Source organism: Rhineura floridana, chromosome 1, assembly GCF_030035675.1.
Source record: "Rhineura floridana isolate rRhiFlo1 chromosome 1, rRhiFlo1.hap2, whole genome shotgun sequence".
NCBI classification, from domain to species: Eukaryota; Metazoa; Chordata; class Lepidosauria; order Squamata; family Rhineuridae; genus Rhineura; species Rhineura floridana.
In genome coordinates, this window is record NC_084480.1 from 155,533,182 (window position 1) to 155,553,816 (window position 20,635).

Sequence of the window (20,635 nt, forward strand, 5' to 3'; positions counted from 1 at the left end):
TCTCTTATAGGGCAGTACAATATCTCAGAGAGGAGGTCAGGTCTCCTGCTCCCCTGGTGCATTCACTATAGCTGCCCAATTTCCCTGCTTTTAAAGTTTGATAGAATATCTGTTGGTTATAGGTACATTCTTAAACCACAAGGGGTTTTGCCTATTAGTGAATTTCTCTGCTTTTTAATCCGGGAGGTAGGAAATGAGATGCTGTGCAAGTTTGCTAAGAATGGATTGATCATTTGCATGCTTATTGAGCTCAGATTTACTACCCTGCAATCAGGATTGGTGAAAGTGACTGTGGTGGAGGTGAAGTGGAGGGGAGGAGGAAGGACAGAGGGGAGGAGGGGGGATGGGAGCAGGTGGGAGGGGAGGAAGAGGGCAGGTTTGATCATTTGCATGCTTATTGAGTTCAGTGGGATTTACTCCCCTGCAATCATGCTTAGGATAGGTGAAACTGACCACAGGGGGAGAAGGGGGAGGGGGAGGGCTGAAGTGGGCAGGGGAGGAGGAAGAAGGGAGCGGGGAGAAAGAAGGGAGGGGGGAGGAAGAAGGGACGGGGAGGGGAGAGCAGAGTGAGAGGAGGGAGGGGAGGGGAAGGAGAACGAGAGAGGAGGAAGAAGAGAGAGGGGGAGGGGAGGGGAGAGAGAGGGGAAAGACAGATCTGATCATTTGCATGTTTATTGAGTTCAATGGGATTTACTCCTGTGCAATCATGCTTAGGATAGATGAAACTGACCTGGCGGAGGGGCAGGGAGGGGGAAAGAGGAGGGAATGGGAGGGAGGGAGGGTAGAGGGAGGGAGGAAGGTGGAGGGAAGAGGGGGGAGAGGATTGGGTGAGTCGTCACTGGGCAAAGGGAAAGCCCCTTTCCTTTCCAAAAGGAAAACATTGTTAACAATATCGTTATTTTTCTGGGTTCCTCCCACCCTTTTATTCTATTGCAGATACTTGTAGTCTCCCACCCACATTTAAACCAAAGCTGTCCTTGGCCACATCCACACCAGACATTTGTTCCACTTTAAACAGTCATGGCTTCCCCCAAAGAATCCTGGGAAGTGTAGTTTGTGAAGGGTGCTGAGAGTTGTTAGAAGATTCCTATTCCCTGACAGAGTTCCAGTGTGGTTTAACAAACTACACTTTCCAGGATTCTTTGGGGGCAGCCATGACTGTTTAAAGTGGAATAGATGTGTGGTGTGGATGTGGCCCCCTGATTAGATAAGCCAAACAGCTGTTGTGGCTTTTAGAACACTGACAGTTGGTTCTTACTGAGCGTGCCTGAGCTATCATACACTCCAGTGTTAAATTTCTTAACTTAATTAAAAATCAGCCATGCATTTTTCATTTAAGAGATTGTGAGAAAATGAAAAATTGAAAAAAACTTAATTTTTTTCTGTGAACTGGGAAATGTTTTGTTAAGAATTGCAATTACTCTATTTCAGTGGTGGAACACTTCAGGCCAGCTCACAGAAAACTATAGAGTTCTGTGGGAGCATTGTTTGGGAACCACTGAGCTAAGACACTGAGGCAGAGGGCTTCGCTGTGCCCAGTAACAGAGACTTTGATATGATTCCTTTTCAAACTAGTTGTAACCAAGGACAGAAAAGCATGGCAAGCTATGTCCCAAACAGAAAATTTCCAACATCTTAAGAAACTGAATCTGACTTCCATCAAGCATTCCAGAAGATGACTCAGACTCAGGTTAGAAACACACTCACTGTTCTGCCATTTTCTCTTCTGAAAATGGGGGCACACTACACTAGTCAAACACTGCCCCCTTTTACTGTAAAACCTGGTGGGATCAGCTCAAGTGTGTTTTTCAGCTTCAAAGAGATTTTGCAAGTGATTGGCAGATCAACCTGTTCCCCCTCCTGGTGTAGCTATGGAAACACTTTGCTCTGGCGACTAGTGTGTTCACAGTCTCAGAACATCTATCAGGAGGGTTGTATCTCTGTACCTTATGGACAATCCATGGAAGAAAAGGCAATTCCAAAGAGCACTGTGCATCCACCCATATGGATCCTGACTTTTGTAGCCTGACTCAACATTGATGGGGAATGTATTTACTCATGCACAGACAAACAGGGGTTTAAATCTGAAATGTATCTGTTGATGGGTCAAGACTGCACTAATGGCTTAACATTTCTTGGAAGTTTATTTATTTTATTTTTTATTTATTGTGCTTTTAGACCGCTCTTTAGCAACAAGCTCTACAGCAGAATAAAACCACATTAAAATACAGGTGAGAGAGGATACAATCATAGCTTGGAAAAGTTACTTTTTTGAACTACAACTTCCATCGGCCTAATCCAGTGGCCATGCTGGCTGGGGCTGATGGGAGTTGTAGTTTAAAAAAGTAACTTTTCCAAGCTCTGGATACAATACAACTATAAAAACATTTTAAAAACAAAATTAAGACAAAAGTTAAAATAAAATTACAATTACAGTAGATTTAAAATTGAAATTAAATGAAAATGAAAATTAAATTTAAAATTTAAAATGCCTGGGCAAAGAGGTAGGTCTTTACCTGGCGCCGAAAAGATAACAAAGAAGGTGCCAGGCGTATCTCGTCAGGGAGGGCGTTCCATAATTCGGGGGCCACCACTGAGAAGGCCCTAGATCTAGTTATTACTCTCCGGGCCTCCCTATGAGTTGGGACCCGGAGAAGGGCCTTCGACGTCGAGCGTAGCGAACGGGTAGGTACATAGCGGGAGAGGCGTCCCGCCAGGTATTGCGGTCCAATGCCGTTAAGGGCTTTATAGGTAAGAACCAACACTTTGAATCTGGCCCAGAAACATATTGGTGGCCAGTGCAGTTGGGCCAGGACAGAAGATTGTGGCGTGTCAGGCCTTGAGAAAGAAAACATACTGTAATATTGGGAGGGGTATATTCATGGATTAGCATAGCTTATGTTCTGTGGCTCGTTTGGAAAAAAGAGAACATAAAGCTGGTGTGGTGGAGGATATTTCTCAGCCCTTATGAGGATGTACTTTCTCACTCCCTCTCCATATTTTTCCTAGCTCTAGGCAGCTGGATGGATCCCTTCTTTTCTTCTATAGTAAGCAGGTAGAAGGATGGAGAAGAGCTAGTGACAGGGAGTAGGTTTCCACTGCCTCATCTCTTTGTTATGTTTACTGTTACGTACTGTAATGGTTCTAGTCCACAATGGTTTCTGATAGTTTCTATCAGTACTAGACAAATGAGACCTTTAAAAAAATCATATGTCCCTGTAATCCAAGGCCCAAACCTGTTTACATTCATACTAGCACAGAGGTTAACGTTGGCACCCAATATGAACAAGACCAGTCTGGGTTACTCCTGGAAGGTGTTTGACAGGAAACATTTGTCCTTCATCCATACCTCCTGCTGAAAAAAGCATCTACTGCACTTTCTTCTCTTCAAGATGGTATATATATATATTATTTATTTATTTATATATTACATTTCTACCCCGCCTTTCTTTTCATGATTGAAACCCAAGGCAGCTTACATCTGGTTCCCAGACAGTCTCATTTAGTAGATTTATATCTTGCCCTTCCTTCCAGTAGGAGCCCATATAGCAAGATATAAGCTAACCAAAGCTATCATGGCAAAAAGTAATCAACTCTTGTAATTGTATAATAATGATAGAGGGACAAGACAGGGATGCCCGCTCTTTTCTTTGCTCTGGTGGGAGAACCTCTGTCAATAGTGCACTGTAATGGCACTCAAAGGATCTTCTAATCAGAAGACGGTAAGCACAATGTGACTACAAATGCGAATGATCTTGTCCTGTATATCACTTGACCTACTTGGGCCTTCCCATAATTAGTTTCAGAATGTAAAAGCTTTGGGACAATCTCAGGCTATCAAGTGATTCTCATCAGGATGTAGATAATAAACATTTCCTAAAAACACACGATCTAATTTGCAAAATATCATTTCATTTTGTTGGTCTGATAATTTTTAGTGACGCCTTGGCATATAAATGACAGGAGAAGGGAGGTGAAGGTCATCCAACAAATTCGAAGAAAAAAAGGGGGGGAACCCCAGAATGACAAAAAAAATGTGGAAAATATCCAAATGGTTTATTTGCAAGCTTATATCATTAAAATGTCTTTATAAAAAGCCCAACGCGTTTCGGCTATTAGTGTGCAGCCTTCTTCAGGGGCTATTGTTGATTGTCTCAATAAAATTCTCTTCAGAGTGATCTCTGAAAAGTATTGTAGTCAATATTTCATTTATCTGAGCAAATTTTACCATTTCATTTATCTGAGCAAATCTTCTTCATATAAATGACAGCCAGTTATTGAGATTTGAATAGAATTCATTATGGCAAATTATTCTCTGTAACTGAAAAAAGGTCATAATGAATGGTCCCTGGAAAAATTGTCCTGGATAGCCAGGAATGCAAAAAAATAAATAAAATCAGATTAATATCTTATCAAAGCTACTATTCCTTTTTCCAGTCACTCTCCTGAGGATGGCAGAAAATGCTCTCATGGTGTGGGAGCCATAAACACCCATGGAAAAATACACTGCAAATGACTGAAAAGATATTGGCCATCCACAACTTGAAGTTATTATCTGAAAGCTCAAATGTAAAATTAAACTCAAATTAAATTATTGTCCAGATGGTACATTAGGATTAATGCAACATATTTTCCAAAATGCTGGAAAGGCTGTGGTCATGTCAGTCTTCTGTGTCACATTTGGTGGAAATTCCTGAAGGTACATGGATTTTGGGTCATGATATGAAAGGAACGAGGAGCCATTCTGAAATGTGTATTAGAAAAATATCTGAAACCTAGCCTATTGCAGACATGGAAACAGAGAAACTCTTCATAGGGATTTTGCTCCTTAAATCTTATCCTTGCTACTAAAGGTATGTTGGTGAGTAAATGGTACATCCTGTTGTGATTGGTTTAATATGGCAGCTCATGGCTACTCTAATATTGCTGGCAAATCAAGGAACACCTGAGCCAAAATGGCTGTGATTTTCCTTTGATATGTTGTATCTGTGGTGTTTTATTTTTTGTAGAATATCCAGGGGGAGAGAGGGTTTGCCCAGAGCAGTTGAAATGTTTGTAATTATATTGGAAGTTGTGAACTTTATCACTTGTTTTTGCATGTTGATGAATTATTAATTTTCGTGTTATAACCAGAGCTTGGAAAAGTTACTTTTTTGAACTACAACTCCCATCAGCCCCAGCCAGCGTGCTGGCTGGGGCTGATGGGAGATGTAGTTCAAAAAAGTAACTTTTCCAAGTTCTGGTTATAACACTTGATTTGAGTACATTGGCCCACTGTGGTTCCAGTCCAAACTGGACCTCACATGTCTGCTTTTGTAGTGGGGGGTGCGTGGGCGGGTGGGGGAAGCTCCCATTGACTATTTGTGAAGAAAAATGCAGCACTCAAGGGCAAAACGTGTGATTTGTGTGATGTGTAGTTTGGCCGTGACTCTCAAGTACTGCTAATGTAAATCGACTGTGTGAGGTGTCAGTCCTTATGCCCTGTTTGTCTCCTTCCATCCCTAGAGCCTAGTTTATATTGGATTTGTTTCCCTTTTCTTCTTGTTGTAGAAATGTAAACCTCACAAAAGGCCAGTTTGTGGAAGCAATGGCAAGACGTACCTGAACCATTGTGAACTGCATCGTGATGCTTGCCTCACTGGCTCCAAAATCCAGGTGGACTATGATGGCCACTGCAAAGGTAAGCCAGACTGAGAAACTGGACATCTGACATTCCCATTGCACATCAGTTGTTACAAAAGTATCAGTCAATGGAAAGAATTTTATTATTACATTTATTTTATTTTTCAAACATGTCTGTCCTGCTTCTCAGCATGCAAGAAGCCTCCTTGAGAGCTCTGACCAGGGTTGCCAGCCCATTGCCTGTGGGTGCCTGTGGATGCCATGGCACCTGCAAAGGCCTTCAGTTGGCACCCCAAGCATGCAGCCCAGAATTTGAGCTTTTAGTTTAAAACAGTAAGTCTCTAAGGCTATTCAGCACCCTGACACTGCCTCTTAACTTTTGGCATACTTGTATTAAAAAAACTGGTCACCACTAACAACAAACTGCATTTGGGATCTACTAAACACTTTAAGACTGATCCTCTGTTAGAGCTACTTCACAGATATCTTGTCTTTAGGCCTCATAACCAATTTCATACTCAGTTATGATTTCTCTGTGGCTAAATGGTGCTCCCAAGGGAAGCCATCCTCAGAGGGGATTCTGTGGCATGCTTAGTAAATTGTTACCCAGTCCAGAGCCATGTGCATATGACAAATTAAAAAACTTATTAATATTCACCTGGTGAAATTTGGCAATATCATCTACAGTACTGAACCAAACGTTGCAAAAGTTTGGTTACTGCATGCCGGGAAGGCCATCTATGACATCTACTTGCTTCCCTTATCTCTTTTAAGTGATCCCATGCCTGGAGGAGGTGTGAGATGTGCTGCGGAAAACCACAGAAAGTTAACAGTGCCTTCAAGCTAATGTTTTCTTTCTTTCTTTCTTTCTTTCTTTCTTTCTTTCTTTCTTTCTTTCTTTCTTTCTTTCTTTCTTTCTTTCTTTCTTTCTTTCTTTCTTTCTTTCTTTCTTTCTTTCTTTCTTTCTTTCTTTCTGTTAATAGAGAAGAAGCCTGAGAATTCAGCTGCAAATCCAGGTAAGTATGTCTTTGCCATGCTCAAGCATTCTGTGGGCAGTTCCTCATCTTGCATTTGTTCAGTATGTTAAAAGAGGAGTGCAGAATGTTTTCTCAGAATACCGATTCAAGTGTCTTGAAACATGCAGATGCTGTCTGGAAAAGTGTTCATAGAATAGAACGTATTTATGTGTTGGAAGTGGGGCAAGAGCAACTCCTGTTTTGTTCTTTTGTTTATGTTCCAGAAGGAAGATAGAGTTAGGGTCCTCCAGATGGCTAGGCTTGATTACCTTTACCTGTGATGCTCTGACTGACTTCCTTCCGTCAGACTGATATGCTTAGGGCAGCCTTTCCCAACCAGTGTGCCTCCAGATGTTGTTGGACCACAATTCCCATCTCTCCTGACCATTGGCAATGCTGGCTGAGGCTGATGGGAGTTGTGGTCCAACAACATCTGGAGGCACACTGGTTGGGAAAGGCTGGCTTATGGAAGCTTATCTGGCCCTCCTCCTTCCGCCTTTTCCCTTCTTCTCTTCTTCGACTGTCTGAGAGAGAGGAGACACCTTTGTCCCTGCTCTCTCTCCTGAGCCATGAGGGCGACTCCCAAACCTGGGTGTTGCGCCTCCAACTTAGTTAGTTAGTTAGAACTAGGTATGCCTTTCTATCTACTATGTATTTCTATAAATAAAGTAGCTTTTCTTATTTTACTAAGTTTTAAGTCTCAGTGATCTCAATGCAGGGTAAAAGTCTGCTTTCTTAGGTAAACACACACACTGGCACACACACAGCTCAGACCATTGATGTTCTCTGCTAATATCTATACAAATTTACACAACACTATATCCTATATAGCTATGAGTCACTCTCCTCATTGTCTCTTGCATATTCATGGCTACATCGCTGCTCCTTGCCAAAATGTTTAATCTTCATTACTTGTCTTGAGCTATAGTGTTTACTTCATGTGCAAAATTTAAGGATAAGGGAATTTGGGTTCCCTTTCCCCCACAGTTTTCTTTTCTTTTAGTTGTGGAGAAAAATAGGCAGAGAATATAGATAAATATAACTGTTTTAAAACAAAACATCAGGGAAGCATCAGAATGGCATGGGGGGAATTTTCAATTTAACATTGCGGAATGTGAAAAATCCACGCTGGCTGTAGTTATCACAACAACTTATTTCAGACAAGTTCTCCTAAATGTAGGATCCTTGGAAGACGTTTTTGCCTATAAGACTTTATAAAGCACCAAGGTGATATCCAGCTAACATGCCCCGTCAGCACAAGGATTTCCATCTGTGCAACAGGACTTTCCCCCTCCTCCCCCACGTACACCCTTTGCCTTCCTCAGATCTGCTCCAGAGGGTTGGGGGAACTCATAGAACAGGTTTAAGGGGTGGGAGGGGGAATCCTGTTACGTAAGTGGAAATCCTTGCGCTGAAGGAACCATGACTTAATGCTACTTTGGATACAACCCTGTGCATGCTGATGCTGTTCTGTATAAATAATAATTCAGGCTGCAACATTTTATTAATTAGTTAGATTAATCAATTTTATAGTGCTTAGCTGACCAAACAGGTGTTCTAATTAGTGAGCAGATTTTTTAAATAAGTAACTTAAGTACCTTATAAAAACTGCTGATGGGAATAACCATTTAAAAAGATACATTCATAAAACATTCATGAATGTTTTATGATTTCGTCTTGTATGTTTTATGAAAATCTGAATAAAAATTATTGAAAAAAATAAAAATAAAAAGATACATTCCCTCTTTTTTCTCAGATGGGGAGGGGGAATACCTCTTCCAAGATGATGTCAGTGATTATTCATGTGCACATAATCTAAAAACAAAATGTGTATGTTTCTAGGTTTGGAACTATTATTTTTAACTCAGTTCAGTTTTTTGTAGATTTACTTGCACACATTGTAATAAAGTAATCAACTAGTATTTCTTTATTAGAAACAGACAGCATTTTTATCAAGGCTGTCTGTTTCTAATAAAGAAATACTAGTTGATTACTTATTGTGTTTGGAATGCTTAAGGAACTTCATATTCATTATCTTATTTGGATACATACACTAACCTTGTAACATAGAATTAACATCCCCATATTGCATGGGGAGGGTACCGACTGATTGAGAGTGTGGCTTGCATGGGGTCACCTAGTAAGTTCATGGCAACAGCAGGGTTTGACTTCCTAATTCAAACCTCATTTTCTCATTTCAGTCTCAGTCCAGATGAAGTTGGCCACTATGCCTCACCAGGTTCATAATAATAATCACAAAAATGTCTCATACTAGAAGCCAAGTGAAGTCTAGCTGGATGGCTGAGGAACATTGGAGAATGACGACAGAGCTTCTCCCTTCTGTCAGCTGCCTGATTGTCACCTTTATTTTTCTGGGTTACCAGAGTAGTTGTCTCACTGGAGGAATAAAATATAGCATTTATTTTGTTCATCTTTCCTGTTGAAAATATCTCTGTGCTGAATCTGTGATAGTTTCCTTTAGACTGGTCTCTCATGTGCCGCAAAAACAAAGGAAAATGTACATTGTCTGTCATTCCACAGGCTGGGAGACTTGGAGTCTGCTGTTTTCCTATCCATTTCCACTTGAGATGAAAGGAAATTGCATTGCTTCTTGTCTGCTATCTAGCAGTTCCACCCACCTCTTTCAATTCCTTGTGTCTCTCTACCATTCGTGGGCCAACTCTCCCCTTTTCTTGTCACTCAATAGTTGTCTGTTATCAGACTGACCGAGACGAACTCCGGCGCCGTGTCATCCAGTGGCTTGAAGCTGAGATCATTCCCGATGGTTGGTTCTCTAAAGGCAGCAACTACACAGAAATCCTAGACAAGTACTTCAAGGTACAGATGGCAGGAGGGGGAAAATAGAGGCATTTGACTGATAGAGGAGCTATTTATTTCATGTGAACTTTTTTGTTTCACTATCCTGGTGTGCCTTCACAGAGACCTTGATCAGTACTTAATAGTATTGGACTAATCTGTTTTCAGGACTGCTCAGCCAGAATTAGCTAGCTTTGGAATGTTTCACATCTGCACTTCTGTCTGTAGACTTCACTTGTTTGTCTATATTTACAAAGAGATTTGATTGGCTTGTTTGGTTTCTATAATAAACCCCACTTTAGATTTTCTAGCAGTCTTCACTTGTGAAAGTAATTGCATGGGAAATCATCAAGGGAATTCTTGGATAAATCAGGAGATAGAGTGGCATTGTGGAGAGTTGCTATCACCACATAGCCTATTCTGGCCTGTATATTCATGTTACTGTTATTTCTCAAGAAAACAACGATTCACCCCCTTTGCAGATAAATGCTCAAGACTTAGCTTCATACTCTCAGACAACAGGGACAGGGAGGGCACTAAAGAATAAGGAAAGGGACTGGAAAGTAAAAAGGTAATAAAATCTAGACCTGCTGAATGTTAGGTACAATTCAATCTCCCACATACTCTTAAAATAACCAGAAATGTTAGAACACTTTTCTTATGACAGAAAAATAAGCAGCTTCCTGGAGAGGTCTGAGGCAATGAAGTCAATCTAACCTGATATGGGAAATAATTCCTTCCCCACTAAACATAAGGCTCTGTTCTTCAGTCTTGGGTCCCCAGATGTTCTTGGACTGTAACTCCCATCATCCCCAGCCAGTTCAGCTGCTGGTCAAGGGATCATGGGAGTTGTAGTCCAACAACTTCTGGGGACCCAAAGTTGAAGAACACTGACATCTGGCCTTCATTCATTCAGACCTGAGCATAAGCTAGTCGCATCTAGCAAGTCATTCACTTCCCAAAACGAAAAGGGAATGCCCCAAGCGTCTTGCTGTGGCCTCTAAACTTCAGTGGTAGGTAAGGCTGTAGAATATTTTGTATACCCTATTTTAAAAAGTCTGTTTTTATGATGTTTTAAAGTGTTTTTAGTGCTTTTGTTTGCCGCCCTGGGCTCCTGCTGGGAGGAAGGGTGGGATATAAATCAATCAATAAATAAATACTGTCACAACCAATTGTATTATCACAGTTACACAGTTGGCATAGAAAGGTGACTAAGAAATTTGACAAATAAAACATTCAATTCAACTGTGGAAGATGTGAAAAGAAGTAGATAACGAGTCTGGGAAACAATACTGGGTTTTTAAAGCCTCTCTTGTATGCTACTTTGTGTGTTCATAGAATTTTGATGATGGGGATTCTCGTCTGGATTCCAGTGAATTAATGAAGTTTGTAGAACAAAATGAGACAGCTGTCAACATCACCACCTATGTGAATCAAGAGACCAACAAGTTGCTCAGGTAGCTTGAGGCAGAAAAATTCAAGAGAATGAGATTCAAACTAAAAATGGTATTTAGTTTCACAATTCTGTCCCCTCATCAGATTGTGTTCTTTTTTTGCAAAGCAGTCTTGGAGACCACAATTAAGAACAGGAGGATGAGCAGAGATAAGGTCTGCTTTATCTGTTTCTTTCCTCACAATCATACAGCCCCATCTGATTTCTCAAGTGCTTGGGGAAAGGGGTTTGTGGAATACTTTGTAGTCTTTTGCTTCCCCCCCCCCAATAGGTGGGTAAGCAGCGGGTCAGACTTTGAACTGAGAAACAGGAATGGAAAGTTATATTTTCTTCTTTATCCCAGCTTGCAAGCCTGCTTTGTCTTTAAAAATGATCCTAAACTATTGGTGAGGAAAGAATCATGCAACTCAGTGTCATTTGTGGTTTGAGCCTCAATCTGTGGCTTACACAACAGAGGAATATGTCTATGAATATTCTGTAAAACATTTAATAGCTTTAAGCCCTGTCTTTCCCCACCAACACTAAAACATATCCAAAATGACTGAAAGCACTTTACAGCAGAGATGAAGAACTCCAGCCAGCCAGAGGCCAGATCCTTACCTTCCCCCATCCCTTTGGGATAGCTTTGAAAGGTTGGTGGGATTGCCGATTGGTCAGTTATCTGATGTCATTATCACATCAGGTGATGATGAGGAATTTTGTAGTTCATTGGACTGGGGGTCCTTGAGGGAACGGAAGACACAGGCTTGCAGCAAAAAGGTAGGCCTTTATTGGATGACAAGCATGCACTTGGTCAGTCACCCTCTAAGTGAGTGGAGAAGTGCCACTTGGTACTGTTTGCCTGGAGTTTTTATACACTTGAGGACAAAGACATTAGCATTAACGAATCAGGAGTTTACACATCAGTATTACATAGGCATTACAATATTACAAAGGCATTGCATAGACTTTGCATAGGAATTGCATTGGCATTGCATTATGTTCTAGTCAATTTGGCAAAGTTCAGAACTTCACATACCAGTACATGAGCTGAGTACTCCCGCTATTGAGCTAGCATTTTAACTAAGCATTTTAGATATTGCAATTCTTCCTATGTTTTGGAGATACCGAGATGTTAAGCACAGTGTTCTATGTTACCTTGTCTTGTCAGAGTTCAAGCTGTGCCAATCATTTTATGCATTTCAGCTTAGCAGGTAGGAGAGGCAGCTCCAAGAAGAAAAGGGTTCTGGCTGGCTGCTAAACTTATAAAATATTGTAAACCTTTATAGCTGTATAAAAGAATATACTTTTAATTATTGTTTGAATATAAGAATTCTCCATTAGAGACAACTTCACAGGGGCTCACTGTAACTGCCGATCAACTGAAGGCTGTTTGCAGGCAGGGTTTGGATTCAAACCACAGCTGCACATGGACAATGTGGGGCTTGCAGTGAAGCCCCTTTGAAGGATGCTGTCAATTCCTTGGCTGCACTAGGGAGCTCTTGATGGATTTCTCTACTATCAGAGAGCCCTGCTTGCAGAGGAACAACTGGGAGCTCACTTCAAGCTTTCTGTTGTTCCTTTAGAGCCACATTTTTACCTTCACCATACCTATGTCACATATGACATTGGGTGTGGACCAAGTGGCCATGGTTTTGGGAATACAGCCTTGTGAGCCAAATTGGGACCTGCTCCTGACCTAATTAAACCCACTGGCCACACCCACTTTACAGGAATGCAAGCAAAAACAGCATGCTGCTTACTTTTCCTTCACAGGATTGTTCTAGTCAGGATCTTGCTGATTCAAACATTAGACAAATATATCGAAAAGCTCTGCCAGTGGTGATTATGGTGCTTGCCAAACTAGCAGAGAAGGAATAGTTGCTTAGCTGCTTTTCATACTTGGATTAAAGAGGGGCCATAGGAAGAATCAGCAGCCCTTGAATGCAGATAGTTTGAGGGACTGCTTCACAGAAAATCCAAGTGAATCAGCTTAATAGCATTTGATTGTAAACATGTTAGCTATTCTTGCTTTACTGTGATTTGCTTGGAGTCTGCCCCAGGGGTGGAGTGTTTTGAAGCGCTGGTTATATCTTTTGTGTTTCTTCCAGGGGACTCTGCGTTGATGCCCTCATTGAGCTCTCTGATGAAAATGCTGACTGGAAGCTTAGCTTCAATGAATTTTTGAAGTGCCTCAATCCAACCTTCAACCCACCAGAAAAAAGTAGGAACACCTTGCCTGAACAAAGATGATTTAAGGTCCCTAAAAGAGTGGAAAGAACAGAATGACTGAGAGCTGGAAATGTGTCTCGAAATTTAGTCAGTATCTACCATCCTGCCCTTGAGCATCATTAATCTTTAGCCTGCTCCAGCATTATCAATATAAGCCAAATGTCCACAAAGCCACAAGTTTCTCTGCTGCTAGGTAGTCTCTGTCACGGTGGAAATTTATTGCACTAATAGCTGGGCTGAAATAACACAGTTTCCGGTCAATTAAAGGTTCTTGTTAAATTGCAACATAATTGGCTGGTATGTCAAACCAAACCAAATCTATTCCATACACATTGAAACTAAATTCCATTCTTTGTGCCATTTCCAGAATGTGCCCTGGAAGATGAAACGTATGAGGATGGAGCGGAGACCCAAGTGGGGTGTAACCGCTGTGTCTGTGCCTGTGGGAACTGGGTGTGTACTGCCATGACCTGTGAAGGTATGTCTCACCCAGGAAATCTTTCTTCCCTGGAAGAAAGAAATGTAGTGTCTGGACTACAGGAATACCCCGCATTAACGTACGCAATGGGTCCAGAGCGAGTACATAAACCAAAAATGTACTTAAAGTGAAGCACTTATTGATGCATGTACTGCACTGCAATTGCCACTAGATGGCAGCGGTGTCATGCCATTAAGTGTCTGTAAGTGCGAAGCGAGCGTATGTAAAGTGGGGAATGGTGGCGTATGGAATATGTCCGTTCTCGTGAGTGTACATAAAATGAAGGTCCGTAAAGCGGGGTATTCCTGTATTGGCTTTTCTTCTAAGCACTTCCTCAGGCATGTTGAAAATCAACGGAAATGCTGGAGAGGAGAGGAAGTGAATGCTATTGACATCCTATGGTCATCAATACCTATATTAGAAGTGTTAGCCAAGCATTTTGTATGTGCCTTGCTATACTTCTGCTTATGTCAGGGGTTGCAAACCCATTGTCCGCAGATGCCATGGCACCCGCAAAGGCCTTCAATGACACCCCCAGCATGTAGCCCAGAATCTCAGCTTTCAGTTAAAACAGTAATTCTCTAGCTCTCCTAGAAAGAAGGTTATAGAGCAAAATGTGCAGCTACCTCTCTAAGCAATTTCTGTGAAATGAGCCAGCCTGCCAATCAGTGTTATTAGCCAATGGATGAAGTCAGAGCTGTGATTGATAAGTGAGTTGTTTGGACACCAGGCAATAGCAATCCTTGTGGTTCTAAAGAGCTGCTGTTTTGCCCTCCTGCTTCTGTATCTTTTCCTAGTCCTTGGAATCTCCATAGTTTGCCCTTCTTGTTTCCCTAGCAACCAGGATAAAGCTTTCCTGCACTGGGTTCACCTGAGATCAGGTAGTGCATAGAAATTATTTTCTGCAAATACTACTATACAATAAATGTGAGTGAATGTTAAAGAATCCCCCTCCCCCCCCCACGATAAATGTGAAAACTTTGCAAAGAGGTGTAGGCATGTTTTCTACTTTGCAGGAGCTAATGAATAGGTACTTATTAAGAATTCACTGTATAGTTAACTTACAGTACAATGGTATAGTCTCTTTGTGTCTAATGGGGCTTACCTCTAGGTATGTGGGTACAAGATTGCAGCCTCTCTTTGGTTTAGGGTTGGCATTGGAGAAAAAACAGGGTTCTTGTGCCTTTAAGAGTTGTATCCCAGGCAGAAATTCAAGAGGTCACGCCTTTTCTAGTATAGAAATATAATTATGGGAAAAACTTCACCATTACTCTCTGATTTTGTGTTATGCCTTGCCCCCATGGCAGTCATTTATGACTGATGATCCTAGCACTCTCTCAAAATTTGATTTCCCCTTAATTGATAATGAAATAATCAGATACATATCTATATGAACCAGAAAAAGCACCTTGCTACTTACAAATACACAGGGAAGATATAGCCTATTATTGGCTTTATGTAGTGCCTTTAATATGCAGTGATTCATAACCTTAGTGTGAAATCCTGTGGTGGTCCTGCTATACCACTTTCTTCACCATAATGTCATCATAAGTTGGTCAGTGTCCTATATGATCTAGGCATAAAAGCTGAGGAGAAAAAAAACACTTCAAAAAGCACATAACACAGAAACACCCCCCCCCCAGCATTCATGACACTGTTACCAGTTCCCACCAGTTATGGGCCAAGACAATGTCCCATTGGGAGAATGACACCAAAGGAGCCATTTCACTTACAGTGATGGGAAGATACCTCCATTGCATGTCTACTTCACACATCACCTCGCAAGCACATCATAATCCCATTGCATGAGCTATTGTGGTGCAGGCAGGAAGAAACCAGCAACTGCAAACCTTGAGAAATCCCTACATATAAGTGTTCACATCTCCTTATAGCAATACCCTCCCCCCCCCACACACAAACACATACGTTCTGCTCTTAAGCTCCCTATTGATGACATATCATAAAGGGAAGGAAGGAGGGGACATCTTTTACAGCACCCAAATGGCTCTTATGGATAAAGACCTGCATAGAGAATGCACAGGCCTCAAAGGGAGGTGCTAGTTCTTCATCCCAGCAGGGCTCCTATACCTTTAACACTTGAATAACCAACAGACTTCCTCTGTCATGCCCACATCACAATAAATCTCCACTCTATTTTGGCCCTTGCACCTGTACAGTTGCACTGACAAATCTCCATTGGTGGATGCATAACTTGGATAACACCTGCTTAATGGGATTTCCACAAGATCCTAAAGTTCTCCAACTAGTAGAGAATAGGATTGAACCCTCTCTCTTGCTCTGTTCTCACAGTGTCCCTTTGAAGGGTTTCCTTGTTACTTCTGTTTTAAAACCTGAGTGAAATAACCCTTTTGACACCAGCTAATTTTAATAAAGCATAAGCTCTTTGCTAGAAGAGAAATAGGTAAAAGCAGACAGCATAAGGCTTGCTGTGGTCACAAAGAATAGTGGTGCAAAAGAAAAATGAACATGGTACAAGGAATAGACACCAAATGAGAACACAAGGGATCACTGGAAAAGAGATGGACTCGGGTCAAGACTAGGGATAGGATCCTCATGTTGCAGTTGATCTGACTGCATTTCCGTCAGACTGAAGGTGGTTTCTTTCCTTTTCAGTTCGCTTTCTGCACTAGTTTACCTTTACCATTCCATTTTTCCCCCTCCTGAGAAATATGAATATTTAGATCGTTATTTCTGACAAAGGAAAAAAAAATTTTTTTTTCTGTGGTGGCCAGTGCCACCCTCCCATTCCTGCCCCCCTTCACCATTTCCTCCTCCTCATCTGAAAGGTAGCTCTCCCCTCCCCCGTCCAAAGCTATGGAAAACAAGAGGTGGTCTGTGTGTCTGCTTGTTTAGTCAGTTTCACCTCAGCAAAACAGAGACAAGTTTAGTCAGTTCTCCTTCTCTGATCTATGCCCTTTCTGCCCCCCACCCCAGCACAGAAAGTGTGTTTGGAGGGGATGTAAAAGTATCTGCTGTGCTGGAAGAAAAACAGCTGCCATTATCACAATTCGATAGAGCTTTTATGTGTGCACACACACACACAGGGAGAGAGAGGGAGACTGAGAGATAAGGGGACCCTCAAGTTAATCTGGGAATGGAAATCCTCTTTCCCCCTTTCTCGCTGTCTTATACCCAGTCTTTCCTGTATTTCTTCCCCCTTCCTTCCTCCCCTCTCTCTAAATCTGGGCAGAAAGTGATTAAATGCATTGCACACTCCAGCCTAAAATAAATGTTTTCCTGTCCTATAAAATGATCAGTCTGTGCCGTTTTCTCCTACTCAACACGCACATACACACAGTGTGTGTGTGAGAGAGAGAGGGGGGGAGGGGTTTCAAGAGCTGTGACTTGCAAAATCAGGCTGAAAACCCTTTTTCCTTCTGTCAAAACAGTATCCCCCTCCTTCATTCAGATTCGTATTTGATCCCCCCACCGAAAGTAAATAGCATGTCCGTTTCAGGGGATCCCTTCTAGCCCCATTGCTCTGGAACCACACTGAGATCTTTGGAGGTCTCTCTCTCTCTCTCTCCTTCATTCCCTGCCTGTCCCGCTACAGACTCGACAAATGTCATTTAACAGATTGCAACTGCCCCCTTTGCCTGCCCAATACTCTTATCGACATAAGCCAAAGGGAATACACATTTCAAGAGCTGACATAGAAAGTTAAGATAGGTAAATTTTAACCCTCTCAGTATCGATTATTTCAAAGTGGGTTTTTAAAAAAAACACACTAAAAACAATGACGGAGAGTTGCGACTTCTAAATCCTCTCTGCAAAGATAGAGAATATCAGACATAATGGATAATCCAATGGCAAATCTGATTATGTACTGTGGAAGCGAAGCCCATCGCTAGTTAAGACAGCCTTTGCCAACCTAGCACCCTCCAGATGTTTTGGACTACAACGTCTGGCAGCCCCAGCCAGCAAAACACAATAAAAGACCCTGAACTGAGGCTGGGAAGAACTCCCAGTAGACTTTTAAATTGTGGGATAAGAGGGTTGTCTGCGTTTTCAGGGGATGGAACAAATATAGGTAAAGAATATAGTTAAAGTTTTTGGAAGTTTTTGGCCATAATACAATTCAGAGTTAAGTACCCTTAAGCCTCTTGAAATCATAGGGTTAAAAACATACTTAATTGTCTAATTGACATTAAGAAAATTCATTTCCACTGCTTACCTCAGGGTTCTGCAGGTCCTGCCAAGATTTGAAATAGGGTTTTGCAAAGGCTAGACTGATACGGTGCTATGTCTATTGACATCCCTAACACAGGATATTTATTTGTCCATTCATTTTATTTAACAAAATGTATATACTGCTTAATTGTAATAAAACCTCGAAGTGGTTTACAAAAAAAAGCCCCTGTATGGATGGATCTGTATGGAGATACTTCCAAGCCATATCTTCTCTCCTTGTTAGTATTCAGCCTCAGTTGTTTCTGTCTTCTCACCAAAAGAGCCTACGATTGATATTAAATTTGATATGGTGGTAGAATTTGCTCTGATTCTCTCTTTCCTTTTGCCTTGAACCTCCTCTATGTTGTATTCTGCCAGATGTGACTGTTTATAAGCCACTTGTATTTGTAGGTAAGAACCAGAAAGTTTCTTCTCGAAGGCAGCAGCCTGAAGATAAGCTGACAGAAGAAGAGCTGGCCAGATACGTTCAGGAGCTGCAAAAGCATCAGGTCAGAAGGGGACTATAGGGATTTCTTTGCCTTGTATACATGCTGACTGTATATTTATTTCTAGAGTTCTTTCTGCTGGAGAGCTACAAGATTTTATAGCTATTGGAGGCTGTTAAGAATAACTAGGGATACGCGTCCCTAGCCAAGCTTTGCACTTAGGAATTTGATGTAGGTGAGTGCACGGAACGTCCTGCAGGTGAGTGGGTGGGCTCACAGACGAGAAACTCCATCCCTTCTCTGTTAGCCCACTAGGTAGGAGGTAGCTTTTTTATTAACATGCTAAGAGGCTAGTAGCCCAAGTTTCCATGCTGGCCGCAGAGGGAGATTCTCAGCTAACATGGAAATGCATGCTGTTAGCCTCTTAGCAGGGTAGCAACTTTTGTGAACTTATTTACAAGACTGTCTCAAGCCATTGTTACATGGAGGGCTGAACCTTTATAGAATAGTAGGAACTGTAGAATCTTTGAAGGATTATCTCCAGTTCATGTTCTGCCATAACTATGGTCAGAATGTGTCCAAACATTTTATTTTTGAGCTACTTTTTTCAGTATACCAATTCTGCACAAAACAGCAGTCAGACATAAAAATATGTATGTTGGGCCATGCCAAGCCAGGATTTGGAATTGCTGGCATGAAAAGATTCTGCTTCTTTTCCTACCCTTTTTCCTTTCCTGCCTTCTGTACCTGCAAGGGCAAGTTCTATTTTTATTTTTAATACAGTTGTTTCATGCAAGACCAGTTCTGTGCAAAAGAGCGGTTTTAAATATAAAAATACTACAAACTGCCTTCCGCAACAACCAAGGGCAAGCTGTATCCTTTCTTTTGGGCTGATGGAAGCAAATTACTAGTAGGGGATATGGTGACAAACACCCAGTGAAACATCACACATAATAACCCCCCCCCGTTTGATTCACTATGTCCAGTCAGGTAACACAATTTTGTATTGGATTTTCTTCTCTTATCCATGGATTGGGAAAATCCAAATTTAGCAAGGGGAAAGTGGGACACCACTTGGATGAGAACATTGTGTGAATGCTGTAGAAAGTAGCAAATATCCACAAGCAGCTTCATATCCACATTAAACTGCCGTGTAGACAAGCCCTGAGTGACCATAGACACGTCACAACTCAGCCTAATCTAAAAAGCGGAATCATGATTGGTTGACTGATTAGCTTGGTTGGTTTCAAGCTGTGTAGATCTGATTTTAAATAGATAATGGCTAAAAGCCTTTAGGAAGAACTTGGGTAATGTCTAGTCTCCACTTTTGGCCAGTCCACATCCCACATCTGATGAAATTGATGGAAGAACTTTGTCTTATTTGTCCTGAACCTAGTGCCTACCAGCACCAGACTTAAGGGGTCCCTTGGCCCAGTCTCCCCGATAGCATCCCCCAACAGCCACTACTGTGTAGTATTTGTTTTTCTGCTGCTGCTGCAGTAGCAATAACTCATTTTAGCAGTGGGTGGTGCTACTTTTGAATAGGAGCCAGGTCCTGACCTATAGTTCTATGAAATCTGTTTTAAAGATACATAGTTCAGGGTATTGCATTTAGGTAAAGTAAGATGGTGGGTGGTCACCACAGAAGGGAGCTGAGCTTCACTCTCATTCAAAAGTGGCGTCGCTGCCTGCCCTCTGCTAAAAAGGCCATCCAGGGGCCCTGTGGGGAGGATAGCATAGCCAGATTAGGCCAGTAAGGGTTCTTCTGAGCCCAAGGACCCTGGCACAAGGCCTGCTAGTGCCTTTCAAATTCACTGAATGATCCTGAGTTCTAGTATAGAGAAAGGTAGACTTTCCTCAAGTGGGTAGTATCTAAAGAGTGTTGTTTCTTTGCAGATGATTCATAGTTAAGCAGAACTGGAAGGATTACATGTCTGTCACATAAGCAAATGTTCAAATCAAGTGTTATTCTGGCTCCTAAAATGGCAGTTCTGGAACCTAAACGTTTTAGATATTTTTCCACCCCCACATTTAGCATTTGTCATCCCAGAACAGGGTTTTGGTGGTAAGAGGTATTCAGAGGTGGTTTACCATTGCCTTCCTCATGATATTCCTGATCTCTGTGTATGTGAAAGTTAGACAGTGAAAAAAGCGGATAAGAGAAAAATCAACTCATTTGAGATGTGGTGTTAGAGGAGGGCTTTGCGCATACCATGGACTGTGAAAAAGACAAATAATTTGGTGTTAGAACAAATTAAACCAGAACTATCACTAGAAGCTAAAATGATGAAACTGAGGTTATCATACTTTGGACACATAATGAGAAGACATGATTCATTAGAAAAGATAATAATGCTTGGAAAAACAGAAGGGAGTAGAGAAAGAGGAAGGCCAAACAAGA

General features: G+C 41.6%; 1 protein-coding gene across 1 annotated transcript in view; it reads left to right on the forward strand.

Annotated features, from left to right (window-relative positions):
• Positions 1–20,635, forward strand: part of FSTL1 (follistatin like 1) — a 44,320-nt gene that overhangs the window by 21,621 nt on the left and 2,064 nt on the right. The window contains exons 4-10 of the mRNA XM_061638515.1: positions 5,551–5,680; positions 6,606–6,638; positions 9,346–9,476; positions 10,794–10,912; positions 12,999–13,111; positions 13,487–13,597; positions 18,200–18,297. Of these exons, the coding sequence (XP_061494499.1) occupies positions 5,551–5,680; positions 6,606–6,638; positions 9,346–9,476; positions 10,794–10,912; positions 12,999–13,111; positions 13,487–13,597; positions 18,200–18,297 (735 nt within the window). The remainder of the gene's footprint in view (positions 1–5,550; positions 5,681–6,605; positions 6,639–9,345; positions 9,477–10,793; positions 10,913–12,998; positions 13,112–13,486; positions 13,598–18,199; positions 18,298–20,635) is intronic.